The sequence below is a fragment of the Asterias rubens genome, chromosome 8 (assembly GCF_902459465.1).
Source record: "Asterias rubens chromosome 8, eAstRub1.3, whole genome shotgun sequence".
Lineage (NCBI taxonomy): Eukaryota > Metazoa > Echinodermata > Asteroidea > Forcipulatida > Asteriidae > Asterias > Asterias rubens.
The window spans coordinates 7998593-8019243 of NC_047069.1; the positions used below are offsets into that span (position 1 = coordinate 7998593).

General features: G+C 38.8%; 1 protein-coding gene across 3 annotated transcripts in view; it reads right to left on the reverse strand.

Moving 5' to 3' along the window:
* The window catches only part of LOC117293330 (probable phosphorylase b kinase regulatory subunit alpha), a 36672-nt gene that overhangs the window by 13000 nt on the left and 3021 nt on the right, over window positions 1–20651 (reverse strand). For 2 of the 3 annotated variants that reach the window (XM_033775598.1, XM_033775596.1), the window contains exons 3-15: window positions 20122–20338; window positions 19419–19501; window positions 18756–18836; window positions 17895–18035; window positions 17246–17404; window positions 15376–15594; window positions 14388–14574; window positions 13452–13586; window positions 12689–12798; window positions 11984–12128; window positions 7876–7971; window positions 5724–5879; window positions 2592–2789 (exon numbers count right to left, since the gene is read on the reverse strand). In XM_033775598.1, coding sequence (XP_033631489.1) covers window positions 2592–2789; window positions 5724–5879; window positions 7876–7971; window positions 11984–12128; window positions 12689–12798; window positions 13452–13586; window positions 14388–14574; window positions 15376–15594; window positions 17246–17404; window positions 17895–18035; window positions 18756–18836; window positions 19419–19501; window positions 20122–20338 — 1927 coding nt within the window. The remainder of the gene's footprint in view (window positions 1–2591; window positions 2790–5723; window positions 5880–7875; window positions 7972–11983; window positions 12129–12688; window positions 12799–13451; window positions 13587–14387; window positions 14575–15375; window positions 15595–17245; window positions 17405–17894; window positions 18036–18755; window positions 18837–19418; window positions 19502–20121; window positions 20339–20651) is intronic. The other variant, XM_033775597.1, reaches the window with a different exon arrangement.

The following is a 20651-nucleotide window of genomic DNA, read 5'->3' on the forward strand; positions in this document are numbered from 1 at the left end:
GTTCAGAAAGCAGGAACTGGGGGTTCAGGGGGGGCTACATGCAGCTCTAAACTTTGTAAGAACTGTGACCTTCACCCACTAAAACCACATTGTAGTTCTTGGAACAGGCTGTCTTGCCCTTACAATGTACAACATCAGGCTTGGACTGGATTCCAACTTTTTTTGAGAGCAAAAGGCTGTACATACTAGTACTTGCTCATTCTTGTATGTAGCCACCTCTGGTCTTTTTAAAGGGAAGAAAGCATGATGCATGCATAATGTGACCCTTTTAACAAAATTACTCTTTAGCAGCAACTGCTTTATTGATATTTCTGTGATCAAAGATTTGACTTTTTAGAAAGAAAAATTTATATCACACAAGATAAATGGTCCGCCTTTGGTAGACAGGTTTGCTGATTATAAGAGCTAAGAAAATCTTCAAGGAGTCATTTTGTTGAGTCAAGTCACAAGCAGGTATCTATCTCAAAGTGTATTGATCATGACTGAATAACGTATTTAGTCATAATCAACAAACTCAATAAAGTAATTTACTGAGACCAGGGCCCAATTTCATAGAGCTGCTGAAGCGCAAAAAAGTAGCTACATATGTACACATGTACATATAAGCAAAACAAAATTAGCAGATTAAGGTTACCAGCCAAAATGTATGCTTATCTCCGGCTTATTTTTGCTTAGCTGAAAATTGTTGAACAACTTTCTCTTATGCAAAAAATAGTTATAGGCCTGACGTTTTGACCCTAGCAGAGTCTTTCTCGAAGAGTCTTTCTACGTAGGGTCAAAACGACAGGCCATTAACAATTTTTTGCATTATACCATTGGTCCATAGTTGTTTGCAACAGCTAATCCTCTTTTCTCAACTTTTTCTTATTTTACACAGCTCTATGAAATTGGGTCTTCTAAGGTCTTCTCTAAACATCAGCATGCATAAACACAGTCCAAATCATGTCACAACTCAAGTATTTTGCTTACAGTAGATGCTACATGTATAAGGTTCTTTTGTATAATTCGTTTCAAATTTATAGCAAGTGATGGGTTTTTGTGAAGCCTTTGATCAATCAAGTTTACGGGTTGCATGTCCCCCCCCCCCCCATTTTGTTTTAGTTTTGAATATCTTTGCTATTAAATCGTTTCCCCTTATCTTTAGCCAGATTAGATTTGCCGGTAAAGTGCATGGTATGAGTTTAAAGGGAAGGTGTATGATTTGTAACCACTCTTAAAAGTATTGGCAATATGAACACGTGGTTAGAAGCCTACAGCAGCTTCCGGTAGTGTAAAGCATTTTGAGAAACATTGCACTTTGAAGTTATTTGTTATTTAAATCTATAGGCCCCTAAATTTATTTCTGAGAACCATTACTGTCAGTAACGCTTCTCAGATTGTGTATTCCTCATTAGGAATTATTCTTCCTGCGTGGACATACTCCCTAGGGATTTTCTGCGACCAACCACATTTTAAAATGAAATGTTCACGTGTTAGTTTGTACATCTACAAATAGGATTAAAACAATGGTTGTGACATGATTTGTACACTAACACTCAATCAAAATAAAACAAACTATGCTTGTACACTAATGTACACTGGCAAACATAAACACATGATCTATGCAAAGCTGTCAAACCTACAAAAAAAATATCAAAAAGCAACACTAATTACTCAAGTAACCAAATAAAAAAGAAATACATTTTATAATACATAACAACAAACCCCAAAAGAACAAAAAATTCTTTCATGCTCAAACATGTCTAACTTGTTCAAACGAAAAAGTTAAAATATTGTATCGTTTCGTGCCAAAGTAACAAATTTCCCAAGGGACCAAAAACAAATTAATTCAAACAAAAAACTGAAAATAAGGAGGTATTTTGGGCAATGGATATGTTTAAAGTTAGCTTTGCACTTGTTATACAAATTAAGGAAATTAAATTTGCAAGTATTTTATGTGGAATTTGTTCATTGCAGGAAAAGAGTGTTGGTGAATAAAAATGACAAGAAATAATCGATTCAAGCTTGCAAGCTTACTCAATGTATTATCTTGCATGAAATATTATAATCTTAGAGAGAAAGTTCTTTACCTAAGACAATCAGGTTGCAAAGATTTTAGCTCAAAACTTTGATTGATAATGACAAATGTACTACCAAAACCGTTTACAATGTTATACACATATTGACTGGCAACGAGGTAACTAGTATACGTCTATTCCCACGAGGGACTTTGAGTGGCCAGAAGAGCAAACCTATTTCCCGAGGAAACTAAATTGTAATTCTCAAGATGCATTGTGTCATGTTTGCCGCAGGTGCAATATAGTTCAAGCTGAAAGGATTGACGGATTGTTTTCATGATGTCTGATTGTGTCTCTTAAGTAAATTATAAGGTCTTGAATTGTCGTGAGCGACCTAATTGGTTTATCAAACATGTTTTTTTTACGTTGCGATTTTTTTGTAGTAGTCATCGTGACACGATTAACCGAGTAGTTGAAAAACGATAGTCGCGACTTGACTAAGCAATCAACTATGACACTACATGAAGTCGCACTAGTCGCTCAGACTCAATGAGAACATCCAAAGTGTGCTTCCTGATATTTACTCGTACTTACCACCGTCGAGGTCGATAGACCGCGTACGTTTGACAATCCCACTGACGGACATCTTGCGCTGATAATACGCCTGGCTAGCTGAAGGCGGAGCTGTTGCTGGTTTGGTTTCCTTGAACTCCACGACAGGTGGCAGGTAAGGCTTGGGGGATGCCGACTCGTCATGTGGCCCGAAAAATTTCTGTACCTTCACCCCTTCTCCTATTGAAATAAAAATGATAGCAAAACCGATAACGAATCTGAATGAATCCATCATACTGATTCCACTATTATTGTGTAGTGATTACCACAGTAAGGTCCATGTTCTCTCTCATGAGTTCAAACTCAAATGCAAATTGCAGAGATATGTTTTAACGCAGGTTTTTGAACTGTTCTAATGTTTCAGCCCGTTTGACAATATCTGGGCCCAATGTCATTGCTCTGCTTACCGGGGAATTCTGTGTTTACAGCCTATAGAATTGTGTGCTTCATTGGTTTTTTGCTATGCATAGTGATGGCCAAGGTACACGTACATTGTACATGTGATAAGAAACTAGTTTGTGTGTGGTACCCATGTGAAGGTCTTTTCACACCAGAGCATTTTAACAAGGGCCCTTGACTAAAATCAAGTGGTATAAAAATGAAGACAACAAGGAAATCCCAGTCGTGTGAAATTTGTCGAGTTTAAAATAAAATTAAAAAGTGAAAAGCACAGAGCAATGTTCTCAGGAGAGTTGCGTAAATGTGTTGTACATGTACATGCTAAAATAATTTTTGTCTCACTGGACGAAAATTATCTTGGTGAAATTGTTTTTTTCTTGTCATGTAAAAAAAAATACAGCACCTACACATGTACGATTTGGTGCAAAACATGATGTGACAAAAATAAAAAATTCTACATAATGGCACCACTATAATTTCACATGGCTGATAAACACTTGAGTGATACATTTTTATCCCGAACAACCTACACGATCAATCTCAAATCGGCAAACTTAAAAGGCACATAAATATTACAATTATTCTTAACTCAAAAAAAGGGGTAAAAACAGTAAATAAAACAATAAAAACAGTATTTTCAGACATTTCTCTAAAAAGGAATCCTTCATATTTATTGTTTTAAAAAAAATTCCATGATTTAAATAAATGTCAGTTCTACAACACTACCGATCCTTTAAAGCCATTGGACCCTTTCGGTTCATAAACAAACAAAAAAGTTCACAGATTTACAAATAACTTACAGGGTTTACAGAAGGCAATGGTGAAAGACTTCTCTTGAAATATTATTCCATGAAATGCTTTACTTTTTGAGAAAACAGCAAAACAATATAAATTCTCGTTAACGAGAATTACGGATTTATTTGAAACACATGTCATGACACGGCGAAACGCGCGGAAACACGGGTGGGTTTTACCGTTGTTTTCTCCCGACTCCAATGACCGATTGAGCCTAAATTTTCACAGGTTTGTTATTTGATATAGAAGTTGTGGTACACAAAGTGTGGGCCTTGGACAACACTGTTTACCGAAAGGGTCCAATGGCTTTAAGGGGGGAAAACAATAAACAAACTTAGGAAAGTTGAGGAAATGCCTTAAATATCCTAGGAGAAACACAGTCAATATACATGATACATGTAGTTAAGGAAGTGCCCCAACCATCCTAAGAGGAAAAATACAGTTAACAACATGTTTAAATTTGAGGAAACGCCTAAACCATCCTAGGAGAAAAAACACAGTTAACATGTCTTTTTTATTCCTAGGATGGTTGAGGAAATGCCTCAACTATCCTAGGAAAAAAACACAGTCAACATGTATTTTATATTCTAGGATGGTTAAGGAAATGCCTCAACCATCATAGGAGGAAAAAAACAGCTACTAGGTATTTTTTGTCCTAGGATAGTTAAGGAAGTGCCTCAACCATCCTATGAGGAAAACACAATGGCCATGTATGTGTGTTTTTGTTTCCATGACAGTAAAGGATATGCCTCAATCACATGCTATAAAAAGACGTTTACCTGAGCAAGTAATATTGGATTATTTTCTTTAAACATTGTAATTTTAAAGTAAATCTTTACTGAGCAATTACCTCTTTTCTCAACTACTACGTGACTTCAGAGGTAGTCTAATTTTCTCACAATGTGTTTAGCCCAATTTCATAGAGCTGCTTAACGATAAGCATTTTTTTTTTGCTTAAGGTAGCAAAAATAATTGTTTAAAGTCACCTGGAAGTGGTATTTTGTCAAACCAAAGCTTTTGTCACTAATATATGTGTTTTGATGAGTGGAATGTGAATAAACAGTTAACTAAGGTTCTAAAAAGACGTCGGACCGGACCACTGGGCAATATTGTGAGTCTGTCCAGCCATGAAGGCTGACCCCATCTTTAGTTGTTTTGCTGCATTCAGCAGCAAAACACTTGGACGGCATTGCCAAAAAATTTAAGGCAACCACTTGTTCGAAACGTACAAACTCAATGACTTGGACTTGCATGTACTTTGCAGGTGTGTTTACTCAACGCATCAAGGCAAAGTCTGCCTCGATTGATGTCACAAAAGGGGTAGGCGGAGTCAACCCCCAAACAACTTTAACTATTTTGTAAACATATACATTGTAAATGGTGACAAACAATTACTAAAAAAATTGTTTTAAAGGGTGTATGTACTTTTTGTAGGACGAAAAACACAATGTCCACCCACAGATTTACACTAAACTTACACAGTTTGAAGATAATGATAGTATAAAGCTTTCCTGAAAGTGCTGTAGTTTTGGGGAAATGAGTAAAACAATGTCCTGAATATAGTTTTCGTCTCATGAGACGAAAATTATTTTAAGCATTTACAAACGTATTTTCATGACATTGTTTTACTCATTTTTCAAAAACTGCAGCTCACCTCAGTAAGTAATATTTGAAGGGAAGCTTTCCACTGTCATTATCTTCAAACCCTGTAAGTTCAATGTAAATCTATGGACATTTTGAAAAGGTATCCAACTCCTTTAATGTTACTAAACATACATGTACACTCTTATGTTTGACAAAATAAAAAAATATTTCCAGGTGACTTTAAACGCACACCTATTTCAGGAGCTTAAGTACGTAAGCAAACTGCGCGTGCAGCATTTTAGATTGTCTGAACATACCCTATGATGCCTGACTAACCTTGTTCCACAGTCTCAAGGAAGCTCAAATGTTTGATGCAGGAAGTGCTCAGGAAATCTTTGAGGTGACCTAGCTTGACCTGCACCCCGTTAAGGTAGCCCGTCTTAATCTTACGAATGACAGACCACATAGCGGACTGCAACATGCCGTGCTCACCTAGGGGAAGAATTGAAAATGAAGGTTTTAACATCCGCTATCGAATATTCGTAGAAATAAATGGCATCACTAAGAATGAAGTGAGAGACTACTATGTACAATACGTAACAGATCTGAATCCCATTTGCTTAAATTTTTGAAAAAAGTGGTTACATGTAAATGGCCTTTGTCTAAACCGAGTCTAAGAGGTTCATTAACCTTTGTGAAAGACTCTGTAAGAGTCGAAACAAAAAGTCATGTTCTCCATGTCCAATAAATCCTAGTTCTTAATCTGCAAAAAGGAGCCAGACTAGTATTCGTCTTAGCCTCATCTTGGCAACGCCATGAATTGGCAGCTACGGCAGCGGCTTGTCTGCCGCATAATCACGCCCCGAAGTACATAGGACGTCCTCAGGAACACCCTCAGCAATAGTCGTAGTCGTAGCCACTACATGTACATGTAGTACGGATTCGAACAATTTAAAGGTTACTTTGAGCTTGTCTAATTTAAGCCATTGGACACTTTCGGTAAACAGTATTGTCCAAAGGCCCACACTTCGTGTAATAGAACATATAAAATGACAAACCTGTGAAAATTTAGGCTCAATCGGCCATCGGAGTCGGGAGAAAATAACGAGAAAACCCACCCTTGTTTCTGCAGGTTTCGCCGTGTCATGACATGTGTTTAAAATAAATCCGTAATTATCGATATCGAGAATTGGTAATTGTTTTAATGTTTTCTCAAAAAGTAAAGCATTACATGGAATAATATTTCAAGAGAAGTCTTTCACCAATTACCTTCTGTAAACCTTGTAAGTTATTTGTAATTCTGTGAACTTTTATTTTTGTTTCTGTTCCGAAAGTGTCCAATGGCTTTAAGCAACAAAGAAGGTGATTAATTAGCATCAGTTCATAATTAACAATTGATTATTTTTATCTCACCAAATTGACAAAACTGTTTAAAATAGTTCAAAGGCATGATACATTTGGCAATAAAGTCAATACTGAACTTCAAGTAAACCCTTCTACATGTATGTACATGTATTTACATACATCCGTATATTTAAATCAAAGATGTTAATATTGTATTTAGCTGTGGTCAAGCCTTATCTTTTTGTTAAGAAGCCAACCGGGCTAATAAACTCTGGGTTCAACTTGATCCCAGGAAGTTTTTGAAGGCCTGAATTTTAAATTGTCATAAATGTATCTTTCTGAAGCGTTAGGCCCCTAATGGTTGCAATCACAACAAGTGAAATAGGCCTACATGTAAATAAAGTTACACTCAAAAATAAATAAACACATTTAAAAAAAATTGTTTCACATCGAAATGGAAAAAATATGAGCATTTTAAACAATTAGGTTGCACAGTTTTTAGTAGCCCACAGGGCAAGTTGAGAAGTGGTGTTTAATAGCCTGCAGCATTTTTTTACAAGACAATACTGTAAAGTACATGTATATGCCGGGCTAGTGTTAAGAGCGAGCCCCGTGTGGTATACATTTGCCCAGCACTAACTAAAAGGGCACCAGTCATCTAAACATTTATCATTCTCATAGTATTTCAGCTGGTAACTATTTCAAACTGTGTAAAATCCTAATCGAAAAGACATACTGCACAGAAACTTTGGACTTGAGCGCATCTGTTTAACTCTGCATGATCCACAAGAGACAAACTGATTTTATGGGGTGTCATGGCCGAGCGGATAAGAGGACTGAATTCAAGCACTGGTATTTCTGATCAGCAGAGTGTGGGTTCGAATCTCGATCATGACACTTGTGTCCTTGAGCAAGACACTTCCACCAAGTGATAAATAGGTACCTGTGAGGGCAGAGTTGGTTCTTGTGATTGATAAGCTTAGTGCGCTACATATTCGGCGGTGCAGGCTGTATACTCCCCAGGGAGCTAAAATGGTTTAAGGAATGATTCAAGGCTCAGTGACCAAGGGTAATAATGTTGAAGCGCCATGAGCGTCACAAGTGCTATAAAAGAAGCCACTATTATTATTAGGTTTGCCCTCACCAACAAAGAAATATTCACAGGGTTGCTCTGGAGATTCAGATCCCTCATTTGATCCCTTCTCAGATGAGCTTGGAGTTCTTCTCTTCTTGTGAAGTCCTATAGCGGTTTTAGTGTCGGAGGATTTGTACGATAAAAAAATGTTGTAAAACGTGCACCGAAACAGAAAGCGAAAGTCCGGTTTCTAAGCATGCTTGTGGTTGCAACATACATTGTAAAGACGGTTTTAAGATTACCAGGGTTTCAGGGTAGCAATATTGAGGCTCAAAATATGCTGAGCGGTGCTAAGGGCAAGGGGTGGGGTTCTTATTGAAGCTGCAGAGAGTTTGAGGGAAACAGGCAAGAAAGTGTTCATGGGTGGTGGGCAACAATTAAGCTTCATGCATGTATTGGACTCCACTGACATACATGTAGTAAGCCACTGACAATACACTGAACACATAAAGTCACAACAAAACTGATGCAATACTGTAAGCAAAGTGAGGTGATAAAATGCCGTATCTATCTGTCAAAAAGTTAAAAAAAAAAAAAACGCTGACTGGCTAACCAAAATGGACTTATTTGCACGCATGCCCCCCTTCAGACTGTTGCCCACCAACTCATGATCACCTGTGGAGCGCTTAATTTTTAGTATGCACATAAATGTCAAATTGTAAGTACTTTGATGCACTCCACTCAAAAGAATCATGTGTGTAAATGGTCACCCTACAGTTGGACATGGCATCCAAGCTCAAAGAAAAATTAGAGGAGACCAGTCTGAGTTGCTCTATGACTTGATACCTCTTTTGAAATGAATCGTCTTTTTACATGGCCACCCTAAACTGCATACAGTTGGACATGTCACAAGATCGAAGAAGAATAAGAGAGGACCAGTTGCTCTATGACTTGATACCTCTTTTGAAATGAATCGGCTTTTTACACGGCCACCCTAAACTACATTCAGTTGGACATGTCACAAGATCGTAATTTGGGTGTGATCCCTGGCTACACGGCAGTTAACGGTTGTATGGCTTCTGACTGGCACCCCCGAACAAAGATATTGCCAAGTTAGGGACACCGCCAATAAAGGGCTAGATAGCTCAGTTGGTAGAGCGCCGGCACGTTAATCCGGAGGTCGTTGGTTCGAATCACACTCTAGTCAATTCTTTGTTCAACCCCAAAAATCATTTCAAAATTTACCCAGTCAGTTTCCCTTGTGGTTTATATTGATATCTGAAACAAAAAGTCGCATCCCCTTAAGGTGATCCCCTGGCTGCCGCTTCCCAGGTTGTATCGTAATTTGGGTGTGATCCCTGGCTACACGGCAGTTAACGGTTGTATGGCTTCTGACTGGCACCCCCGAACAAAGATATTTACAAAATAGGGACACCGCCAATATAGGGCTAGATAGCTCAGTTGGTAGAGCACCGGCACGTTAATCCCGAGGTCGTTGGTTCGAATCCCACTCTAGTCAATTCTTTGTTCAACCCCAAAAATCATTTCAAAATTTACCCAGTCAGTTTCCCTTGTGGTTTATATTGATATCTGAAACAAAAAGTCGCATCCCCTTAAGGTGATCCCCTGGCTGCCGCTTCCCAGGTTGTATCGTAATTTGGGTGTGATCCCTGGCTACACGGCAGTTAACGGTTGTATAGCTTCTGACTGGCACCCCCGAACAAAGATATTTACAAAATAGGGACACCGCCAATATAGGGCTAGATAGCTCAGTTGGTAGAGCGCCGGCACGTTAATCCCGAGGTCGTTGGTTCGAATCCCACTCTAGTCAATTCTTTGTTCAACCCCAAAAATCATTTCAAAATTTACCCAGTCAGTTTCCCTTGTGGTTTATATTGATATCTGAAACAAAAAGTCGCATCCCCTTAAGGTGATCCCCTGGCTGCCGCTTCCCAGGTTGTATCGTAATTTGGATGTGATCCCTGGCTACACGGCAGTTCATGGTTGTATGGCTTCTGACTGGCACCCCCGAACAAAGACATTGACAAAATAGGGACACCGCCAATAAAGGGCTAGATAGCTCAGTTGGTAGAGCGCCGGCACGTTAATCCGGAGGTCGTTGGTTCGAATCCCACTCTAGTCAATTCTTTGTTCAACCCCAAAAATCATTTCAAAATTTACCCAGTCAGTTTCCCTTGTGGTTTATATTGATCAAGATCAAAGAAGTTGCTCTATGACTTGATACCTCCTTTGAAATGAATCGTCTTTTTACATGGCCACCCTAAACTGCATACAGTTGGACATGTCACAAGATCGAAGAAGGGAACCAGTTGCTCTATGACTTGCTACATGTACTTCTTTTGATAGTGCACCCTGTGTATCGGTAGCCCAAGTCTTTAATACAGAAGGGATCAACCTCAGGACTACTTTAAATATCCAACATATTTGGACATTAAAAAGTCATACTTATGGTTATGATCCAGCAAGACCTTCTCTGACTGAGATGTCTGAGAAAACAAATGGAAAGGCAAGATCGTACACCACTGGGAATGGCAAGGCCAGAAGATACACTACTGGGAACTAAGTTGCGTACATGCAGATGCTGCCCTTTTATGAAAACCACTGCTTTGACTTCTGCTCTGGCTTAAGCCTTTTAGCCTGTCCAGAGTCATGAGAGCTCAGGCCTGATACTTCCTGCAGGCATCAGAGGGACTGCCTCCATGCCCCATGGTCATTGCCTTGGTGCCCCCGAAATGCTCTAGTCCCAATTTACAAATTCCTCAATAGGGTGGTGCCAACAATAAGAAAATGCCTTGATGCCATTGCCCTTTCAAAAACGAAGCATATACAGGCCTGGCCCAGAGCTCATGTTTTTAAAATAATTGACGGAGCCTACACCGTAGTCAAAACTGTGCTTTCCAAAAGGGTGTAAATTGCAAACATCATCAGCACTGCTGGCACAACATGCTAGCCTTATTACATGTACATGCACTACAGTGTACAGTAAGCTAACATACAGTACATTATTCATTAAGTGTGGTTAATTCATTGTAAAACTCCCTTAGTTCAAAACAAAGATCAACCTAGAAATGCTGTGCTGGAAATGCTGCACTCATTTCAGAATTTCTTTGAGTTTGAAACATCCAGACTTACATACATGTATGTACACATGTACAATGTATGTATACATCTCACCTGGTTCTTACTTTTTTGGAAATGAAATTTCTATACGTGAATATCACGATAACCTACATGCATGACATGTATCAATTAATTTCCTTCTAAGCTTCAAATCTTACTGTAACCACAGGATTTGTACAATGAATTCACCTGAATTTGTCAGAGAGCCACAGCTTGTGGGTACTCATTACCAAAACTGTGGCCTTTGATGGAGAATAATGTACACGTATGTACATGTACATATGTATATGTGTCTGGTCCAAGCCTGCTTGGTTTGCTTAGCTAAAGTTCAACATTGAAGCAATCAACGTCAGGTGAAAATAGGCATAGGTTTTGGAGAGTTTGTAGGAAAACGTTGAACAAAACCATTACACAAGAACAATCAGCAACTTACTACAATACAGACATTTTGTACAAGGCTCCAAGCTTCACAAGACACATGCATAGCCATTGATATCAAAGCATTTCATATACAACAGAATCAGAGCAATTGCATTTGAAAACTTTAATATAGAAGTTTCTCCGAGAGTATTCTTGAAAATACCCATGTTTGAAAATGTTCAAAAATTTGCAGTGATACAAATTTGTAAGTTCGTCTCCAGTACAATACAAGAGCTTCTAAAGACCTAGTTGAAATCTTTTTACAAAGTCAACATTTAACGGTCTTAAATTTCCACAACCATTTATTGATGATGTTTGTCCTTTTGTCTCCTGTCTTTATTCAGGTTGGACTGACACACCTCTTGGACTGATGTCTTTCTGTTGTCCTCAGTCTTTTAATACTCTGTTTTTTTCTTTCACTGCCTGCCCCCCCCCCTTTTTAAATCTAGATTCATCCCTCTTCTTACTTATTTTTTTATTTTCCATTTCCGATGAATATATTTTCCTATTTAATGTTTTTAAGAGTTTTATCCTATTCGTATCTTGTATTTTTGAATTTATCTGTGAAGTTGCCAAGTAAATAATTATCAGTATATAATTCAAGGTTTGCGCTTACCCATCATGCTTTGTGTGATGATGATGGTGATGATTGGCCGACCGAGCTCTCTCCAGTTGTAACGCAGGTAGGCGACATCCGTCTTGGAGATGTCCGACAACAGATCATTGTCAAGGGCAAGATAGAACTGATGCTGATCCATGAACTAAATTAGGAAAAAGGAGTCAACTGTTTGTTTGAAGTTTAACTGAGTGGTTTCAGAGACAAAGAACATTGTGGTTTGATTAACCATACATGTACATCTACATGTATGTAGCCACGGTGGGCGGTGCTGTGCGGGCCTGCACAGGACTCACAATTTTTGCTGCGGACCCAAATCAACTGTCACCAGGGGCATGTACATGTATCCACTCCTAGGGCTGAAACATGTTCACCCCCTTCACAATTTGTAAGAATGTATGCATGTGTATCATCCACTGGGGGCCTGGCTTGTAGAGCAGAATGCAATACCTTCCCAGATTTTTATGAAGCAATATCATGTATGGTTAAGAGCTTTGCTTAATGGCACAAGTCACATGACCGGGATTCAAACCCACACACTGCTGCTGACAACACCAGAGTCTTGGTCCGTTGAACTAGACCACATGGCATCAAAATGGCATCTAAATGGCTTCACGGCATCAAAACAGACATTAACGTATCGGGTAAGATTTGACAGTAACGATGCACAGTTATGTATCTTTACAAAAGTCTGTATAATCATACCTGAGGTACAAAGGCTAGGATTTCTCCATGAGCGTTGTAGAGTTTACTGGTACTCAGTAAACCATTCTCCTTAGAAACGTTTCCCGACAGACCTAGCTTCTTGTTATGACCTATGAGGACAGAAAAATACAATACAAATAACAAGATACAACCTGATATATGATTTGAGGCATTGCATGGTGAGGTATCAATATAATTGGTTTGCGGTAACACCATGTGTGTATCTACTTGCCAGTAGTGCTGGGCGAATAGTGAAATTTGGTATTCGGTTAACCGCTGGCCAACTATCCAAAATTAACCGGATATTCAAATATTTTTTCCCCGAGTACTAACTTGCTTAAGGGGTTTACAATCACATGTACCGAAGCATAATCTCTTATCTCTTTTATTACTTCGGATATTCAAATTATTCGCCCAGGCCTACATGTACTTGCCAGGTAGAGTTTGTTCTTAGAGAACTGTCTTTCTATATTCTACTACCGCGGAGTAGATTTATCGGATTGTTCGGGAGACTTCTCAGTTCTGAAAAGAACTGTCCTGCTTTTTAACTACTACCTGGGCAGAAGGTATAAATAATCGGCTGGGCCTACTACTTTAGCTTATAAGAACATTATTACAACCTTGCTATTCTAAAACTTGAATATTCATTTTAACACTATTTTTCGTTGTTCCAACGACTTTATATGTATGTATAATTTCTGAATAGCATTGTGTTATAGGTGATAACAGAACACCATAAAACATGTAAACAGCCTAACTTTACCAAGTTGTTTATAGAGACGGGTAAGAACCCGGGCAGGATGAACTTGAACTGGGGATGCCTCCTCCACGGTTTGGATGTCAAAACCGTGCTTCTTCATGAAGCTCTGAATCATGTCGTCCTCGGCTAGCAAGGCAACTAATCACAGTGAAAGGAAAAATATATACATGTATAGAAAATAAACTACAAGTCATATACTTTCAAAGAAGAGATTGGTAGAGACCTTACAGGGCTCAAAACTAACACTGGACCGCAGGACCCAGGTCAGCGAATTTAGTGTCAGGCAAGTACATGTACCATCATACAAGTCCGGCAGTCTTGCGTTTCTAAATAGTAACACCTCACTGCATTTTTAATTTAAACTGATAATAAAAAATATCATTCAATTCTGTTGAGTATGGAAGTATTACCCATAAGAACAATAATTATGATAAATCTTCTCTTAGTGCGAAAACGGCTCAAATGTGAAACTGTGTAGATAGTCTGGTATTGTAACAAATGCTCTGGCCCAGGTAAAGTTTTCTTCTACAAATCCTGCAGTCTTCAGTATTTTCTCCCCAACTTCGAGCCCCATTATACATGTACATGTACATACATGTATGCAGGGTATGTAGTGTGGCAGGAGATTCTGTTCTAATCAAAATAGTTTTTGTACATTAATGCATCATATACATCATTCTATAAATACTTTGGACATGTGTCTGTGTCCATAAAAAAATCTAATGATTCTGCAAATGTCTGACGCCTAATAAAATGTCCATTGGACAGGCCTGGAATTTAATGGAGTCCACGGAGTCCATGGCCTCAAAAAGTTTCCCATACACTTTAAGATTTTCCAACGGAAGTGCCCTTTTTAGAATAAAACTGGACTTGCCCTCTCCAAGATGACATTCAAGGCCTGAATGGATCAAATCAAATTGTTATTTCTTTCCCCCTTACCCTGGATGACAAGATCTGGCTTGGGCTCAGCGGACATTCGTCTGTTGAGTGGGTCCACTTCACCAGGAGCTATAAAGCCTTCTTGAAGTAGAAGACCAAGAATATACAGGGCCTGACCCCAGATGTGAGGGATTTTCCCTCCAGCCACTCTGTCTTGGCTATGAGGATTCTTGTATTCAAGTGCGACCTTCAAATGAAAATCAGTATAGAAAAAATGTCACAATTAAAAAAAAAAAAAAATTGGAAGTGAACTAGCGGGTACATGTAGACTAGTCCCCTGTCGTTATCCTCAAGGATGCGGGTATACTGGTCCCGTGTCTTTGTCCTCAAAGATGCAGATAGACAGAACTACCTGCAAGTTTGCTACCAAAGTTTTTCTGCAAGGATAAAGACATGCAATTTTTCTACAGACCCACTGATTTCATTGGATATAATGATTTCATTGGATAAATATGTAGTGACATACATTTGTAAGCTTTCTAGATGTTTGTCAGCTGCACTTTCGAGCGTCTGCATGCAGCGTGCATAATGTTTGTATATTTTACTTGTACACAAACATGCATGTGATGACAATATGTACGTCCACATGTATGAAGGATTTGACTGCAAATCTCCATGTGAAATGAATGCAAGGTCAAAGGTGAATTTGCAAAGATCCTGATGATAGGCTCAAGAGCCCCAAAGTGTAATGTCAGATGTTCAGGCTGACTTGGGGGTAGAGCCATGTATAAAATTCTTTTGTGAGAAGTGTTGGTTCTAAGATGGTCTCAGTGTTTTAACAGTATACTCTAAACTTCAGGAGAAGATTATGTCCGAACAGTCAAGCTAAATAAATCATAAGAACTATATCTGCCCTCACAGGTACCCATTCACCCCTGGTTGTTGAGAACCAATAATAGTCAACTGTCATGCTCAAGGGCACAAGTGTCACGACCAGGATTCAAAACCCACATCCTGATGACTGAACCATCACAACTCAATCCCATACCTTATCTTTAGGTACATAGTACAGCTCCGGTATGGCTTTAGTGGAGTCACTCATGGGTACCAGTATGTCTCTCAATCCCTCAGCGTATTCATCAGCTTGTTCCTTGTTACCATTGAACACACCATCAAGAAGGAGGTACGTCCAGAATAGTGGCCATTCACACTCAATGTCCTCAAACACTTTCAGCTCAGCTGGCTCATAGTACAATCTATTGGGATCCTTAACGGGCCAAAAGGAAAGAAAGAATGAATGTGAGCAGTGTTGTAGCCACAGTGGGCGGTGCTGGGCGAGCCTGCCCATCCAAGGACTCACATTTTGTTTGCAAATACAGCACAGGTAGACTTTGAAAAATAAAATTGATTTATTGCGGACCACTAAAATTGGTCTGGGCATAATTAAAAAAAATAATGGTTTGTTTCCAGTAACATGCTCTGACAAGTTTTAGGATGTTGCATGTACATTTACATGTACATGTACATGTAAATGTAGGTAGGAAGGGAAAACATTTAATTTTGCACAAAAAAATTCATTCTGGAAAGAATTATTAAGTTTAAAAAAAAAAGTAAATCAAGCCTTTAACTGAACTGAATTCAAGGATCTCAGTAGGGCTCAATCAAGACCCTATCCTATGTAGCCCAGTGTGCAAACACACAAACGCTAGTTGTGTGAGTTGAGGTGGGGGAGGGAAGGAACTGTGTGAATGTAAAGTGGGGTCTGGGCAGTTACAGGCCTGTGAGCGGGTCATGAAAAAAAAACCGGAAAATTGTTGTCCGGATTTTGGGCCAAAATTACGAACGTAATAAAAGGCTTTAATTAAAAACTGAAGCGTAGACAACACATTCACAGAAACAGTAGGCAACAATTCTTACATGTAACAATGTGTTGTGCATCCTCATTTTCAATATATTTTTTTAGCATTCCTTTAGAAATAAATCCACAAGCGCGATGAGTCCTCGTCGTCGACTGCCATATTATGCATAACTTGTCGCAAAAAATACACACTGTACACACACTGTACACACAACGTACGTACGGACGCCGCATGGGGGAAACCATGTGTGCGCCCTCTGTTGGTGCAAATGAATAATGACATTGAAGTACATGTAAAATAGACATCGCGCTAAACGAAAAATTAACAACAACGGCTCCAATGAAAGACCAAGACGGAGCATTTTACTGGGTCTGGCCCCCGACTCATTATGTCAAAATCAAATCAAATCGCAATTAAAAAGCTTCCCGATTCCAGGTACGTGCTGCTTGACGATCTATTTCGGAGGTAAAAAAAGAAGATAAAAACGGAACGAGAAAAAGCGGAGCTCACAAGAAAAACAAGGAACGGAAAAAAAGCGGAACCCACGAAAAATGCGAACTGGGAAAATTAAAAAGAGCGGAAATCCGCTTTAAAGCGGAGATTTCACAGGCCTGGCAGTTAGAGCATTAGACATGTGCAGGAAATTGCCATGGGGGTAATGATAAGATGTGTAGGGGAAGGGTGCCTAAACAAGTTTTATCTGGGGACCCATGCTACAATAGTCTACAGTCTTTCCAATAAACAGAGTCATTTCTTCTCATACTTCCAATGCTGTAGACATTTGCGGGACTGTGCCATGGGGGTATTGATGAGGTGTGTAGGGAAAGGGTGCCTAAACAAGTTTTATCTGGGGACCCATGCTACGTTAGTCTACAGTCTTTCCAATGAACAGAGTCTATTCTTCTCATACTTCCAATGCTGTAGACATTTGAGGGACTGTGCCATGGGGGTATTGATGAGGTGTGTAGGGGAAAGGTGCCTAAACAAGTTTTATCTGGGGACCCATGCTACAATAGTCTACAGTCTTTCCAATAAACATAGTCATTTCTTCTCATATACCTCCAATGCTGTCTTGTAACCATCCCTGAGAAATCGTCGGCATCCATATCTCCCTTGTAGTTTGTCGATAATATGTGTCCGAGTCAGGTTAATGAGTGATTCATCATCCACTGCAAACGCTGGGAAGCCAATCACGCTCAGGAGACCTGCATCTATCTCCTGCAAGAAAAATCAAGATAAATTAATTATAATAATATGAATATTTTTTGGTAAATATTCTTATCCTTAAAATATGTCTTATATGTAACATGGCCTCTGGCTGCAAAGAGGTGTTTATCAATATAACTTTTCAATTTCAATATTTGTTATTACACCTGTCATGCCTGTAGGCCTAAACAACAATTCTGAACTATAAACATCAATCCATGATACAGTTCAGTCACTGTTTTGAAAATCTGGCACCCATATGAAAGAACCGTCTCAGCAGGAATACTTTCACAACACCTTTTTCACTCACAACAAGAACTAAATTGTACCAAACTGTACAAATCACTGGCTGGTAAACTTAATCTGCTGAGGCTGTTTTGTTCTTTAGCCACTTTGGTGGATCTACATTACATGTTTGTACATGTATATGAAACTAAGCCCTCGCAAGTAGAAGTTCGAACCCCCCATCCAGTGCAATATAAATGATTTTCAATCTGTTTACCTTTGAGCTTGATTCTCTTGGTAACATCGAGTATAAGACTGCTTGGCATTTAGCAATCATATCGGCCTGGACATGGATGACTGAAGCTGGGCCACCTCTTGCTCCAAACAGGTCTATTTCATTCAATGCTTCCATTGCAGCCTGAAGGATAAAGACAACAAAATCAAGTTGATTAGTCAATTTGAATAAACCAGGGCTCGATTTCACAAAGGACTAAAATTTATCTAAAGGTAATTTGTCAGTATAACCATAGTGATTTGTACTGTGACATCACACTTTAATTAGCAACTACGATTGATTTGCAGTTAAGATCAATCTTAGCTCTTTGTGAAATGGGCGCCAGGGCCCAACCTTATAGAGCTGCTTAAGCACAAAAAAAACTCAGTCTGTGAATATTTAATATAATTTACCTGAGAAAATCCAGCTTCATTGGCCATCAAGTTTTTGAGAGTTAAAAGTTGAAATAACAGAGCAATGTTATCAGGAGAGTCACATAAATCCTTACTACTTGCTAAAGAATAAGTTTTGCTTTTCTGAGACAAAATTATTACCGGAACTTTTGTTATTCATTTCTCAAAAACTACAGCACTTCAGCAAGTGATATTTTAAGGGAAACTTTCTATCATCATTATCATTTAACCATAATGTAAATCTGTGGACGATAGTGTTTTGTGTCATACAAAAAGTACCCAAACCTTTTAGGGGAGAGCTAAGCCTGATACCGTAAGGGAGGAAGGCAAAATTAGACAACTGGTAACTTGTCGTTAAACTGTAGATACAAGACGGTTCAACCCCCAAGTTACTTCAACTTTTATTCAGCATTCCTCACTAATCTTTTCTTTGATATTGACATCAACTGACCTTTGCCATTCCTATGGAACTTGCGTTGAGTTCTGGTAAGCCATGATTGGTTTTGTCACCTCTTTCCCAAATGCCGTAATCCTGTCAATCAAAAACAACAACAAATCTACATTGAAAACACACCAACAAAAAATCAATAAAGAAAAATGGAGTAACTGAAGTATAACCAGAAGTAAGCAAGAAGACTTGCCAGTGAATGCAACTTTCCTTTGGGACTTTACCAGGAGAAAAAAAACAACTTGATTTTTTAATTAATACTGTGGATGATAAAACAAACTAACTGCATGTTTTGTTTGAAAATGTTGGACTGAAGATTGCACTGGTAAACCGATTATGCGTAACATGACATTTGCATACGACCATTATCAGAGTCCAACAGTTTGGGCCAAGTTCACCATAGTATAATAGTTCAACTAAGTTAGCCCAAATTTTTGGGACTACGTTAGTCGACTATTAGGACCAGCCAACTGGTTATGGTCGCAATTGCTGGTTATTAATATGTTTTAATACCACATTGCAGAGAGGTCCAGTAATAAAAATTATAACTTTGATCCAACTTAATTCTTACAAAATTTTAAGTTTCTGTTTGGTGTTGTTTTGGATTTTATTAACGTGAGGGTAAACAATTTTCTCAGTTAATTTTCAGATAGTGAATATACTCACTGGTATGCGATATGAATGCTCAATGTAGAAGACTAGATTCTGTATGAACGCCACTTCATCAAGAGTGAATATGATCTGTAAACCTGCAGAACGAAACAATCAAGAAGATTTCATGGTAATTTTTTGTTTGTGGAAATTTTTTGGAACATAATCACATCTCCCTACATTAATACGTATATGGCCAAAGGTCTACGTAGGATAAAAAATAGAACACTGTATTACCCAGTCTTTATGATCACAAAATAACAAATATGTCCCAACCCTAATAGAAACAAAATTCACGCAAATAATCCTCATAGACTAGTCTGCCACGCCATGGGATATAAATAGGGTGTCATGGCGGAGTGGATAAGAGCACCGGACTCAGCTCTGGTGTTTCTGTTCAGCAGAGTGTGGGTTCATTAAACTTGTGTCCATGAGCAAGATACTTACAGTGTAACTATAATTGCTTCTTTCCACCCAGGGGTTAAAAATGGGTACCTGTGAGGGCAGAGATGATTCCTGTGATTGACTTAGCTTGGTAGCGCATATTTGTTGCACAGGCTGTATACTCCCAATAGAGCTGAGATGGTTGAGGAATGAATTGAATGGCCCAGTGACCGGGGCTAATAATGTTCAAAGAGCTTTGAGCTGCCTTCAAATGTATAAAGCGGTATTAAAAACAATTATTATTACATTATTATTATTATCATGAAGAACCTACCTGATGCAGTCATCTGTGCCAGCATGAGGAGGTACAGGGAGGTGGCGTCTATCTGCAGGTGTCCCCATTGGTGATCCCCAACACACGTCTCCCCTGTTGTGGTGTCATACTTGGCATGGAGACAGTCATCGAGGCTCTGTGATTTCTTAAAGGTCTCCACTTTCTTGACTTGCTTCATCATGCAGATGAGAAGCCCTCTCATGAGCTTAACAACATGCTGGGTATAGTAAAGGGATAGAACATTACAATTGCATACAGCTGTTAAGCAGAAAATTCTGTTTGCCAAATTTCTTTTTAACAGCTGTTAAAGACACTGGACACCTTTGGTAATTGTCGAAGACCAGTCTTCTCACTTGGTGTATCTCAACATATGCATAAATAACAAACCTGTGAAAATTTGAACTCAGTTGATCGTCGAAGTTGCGAGATAATAATGGAAGAAAAAATTCCCTTGTCACACGAAGTTGTGTGCTTTCAGATGCTTGATTTCGGGACCTCAAAATCTAATTCTGAGGTCTTGAAATCAAATT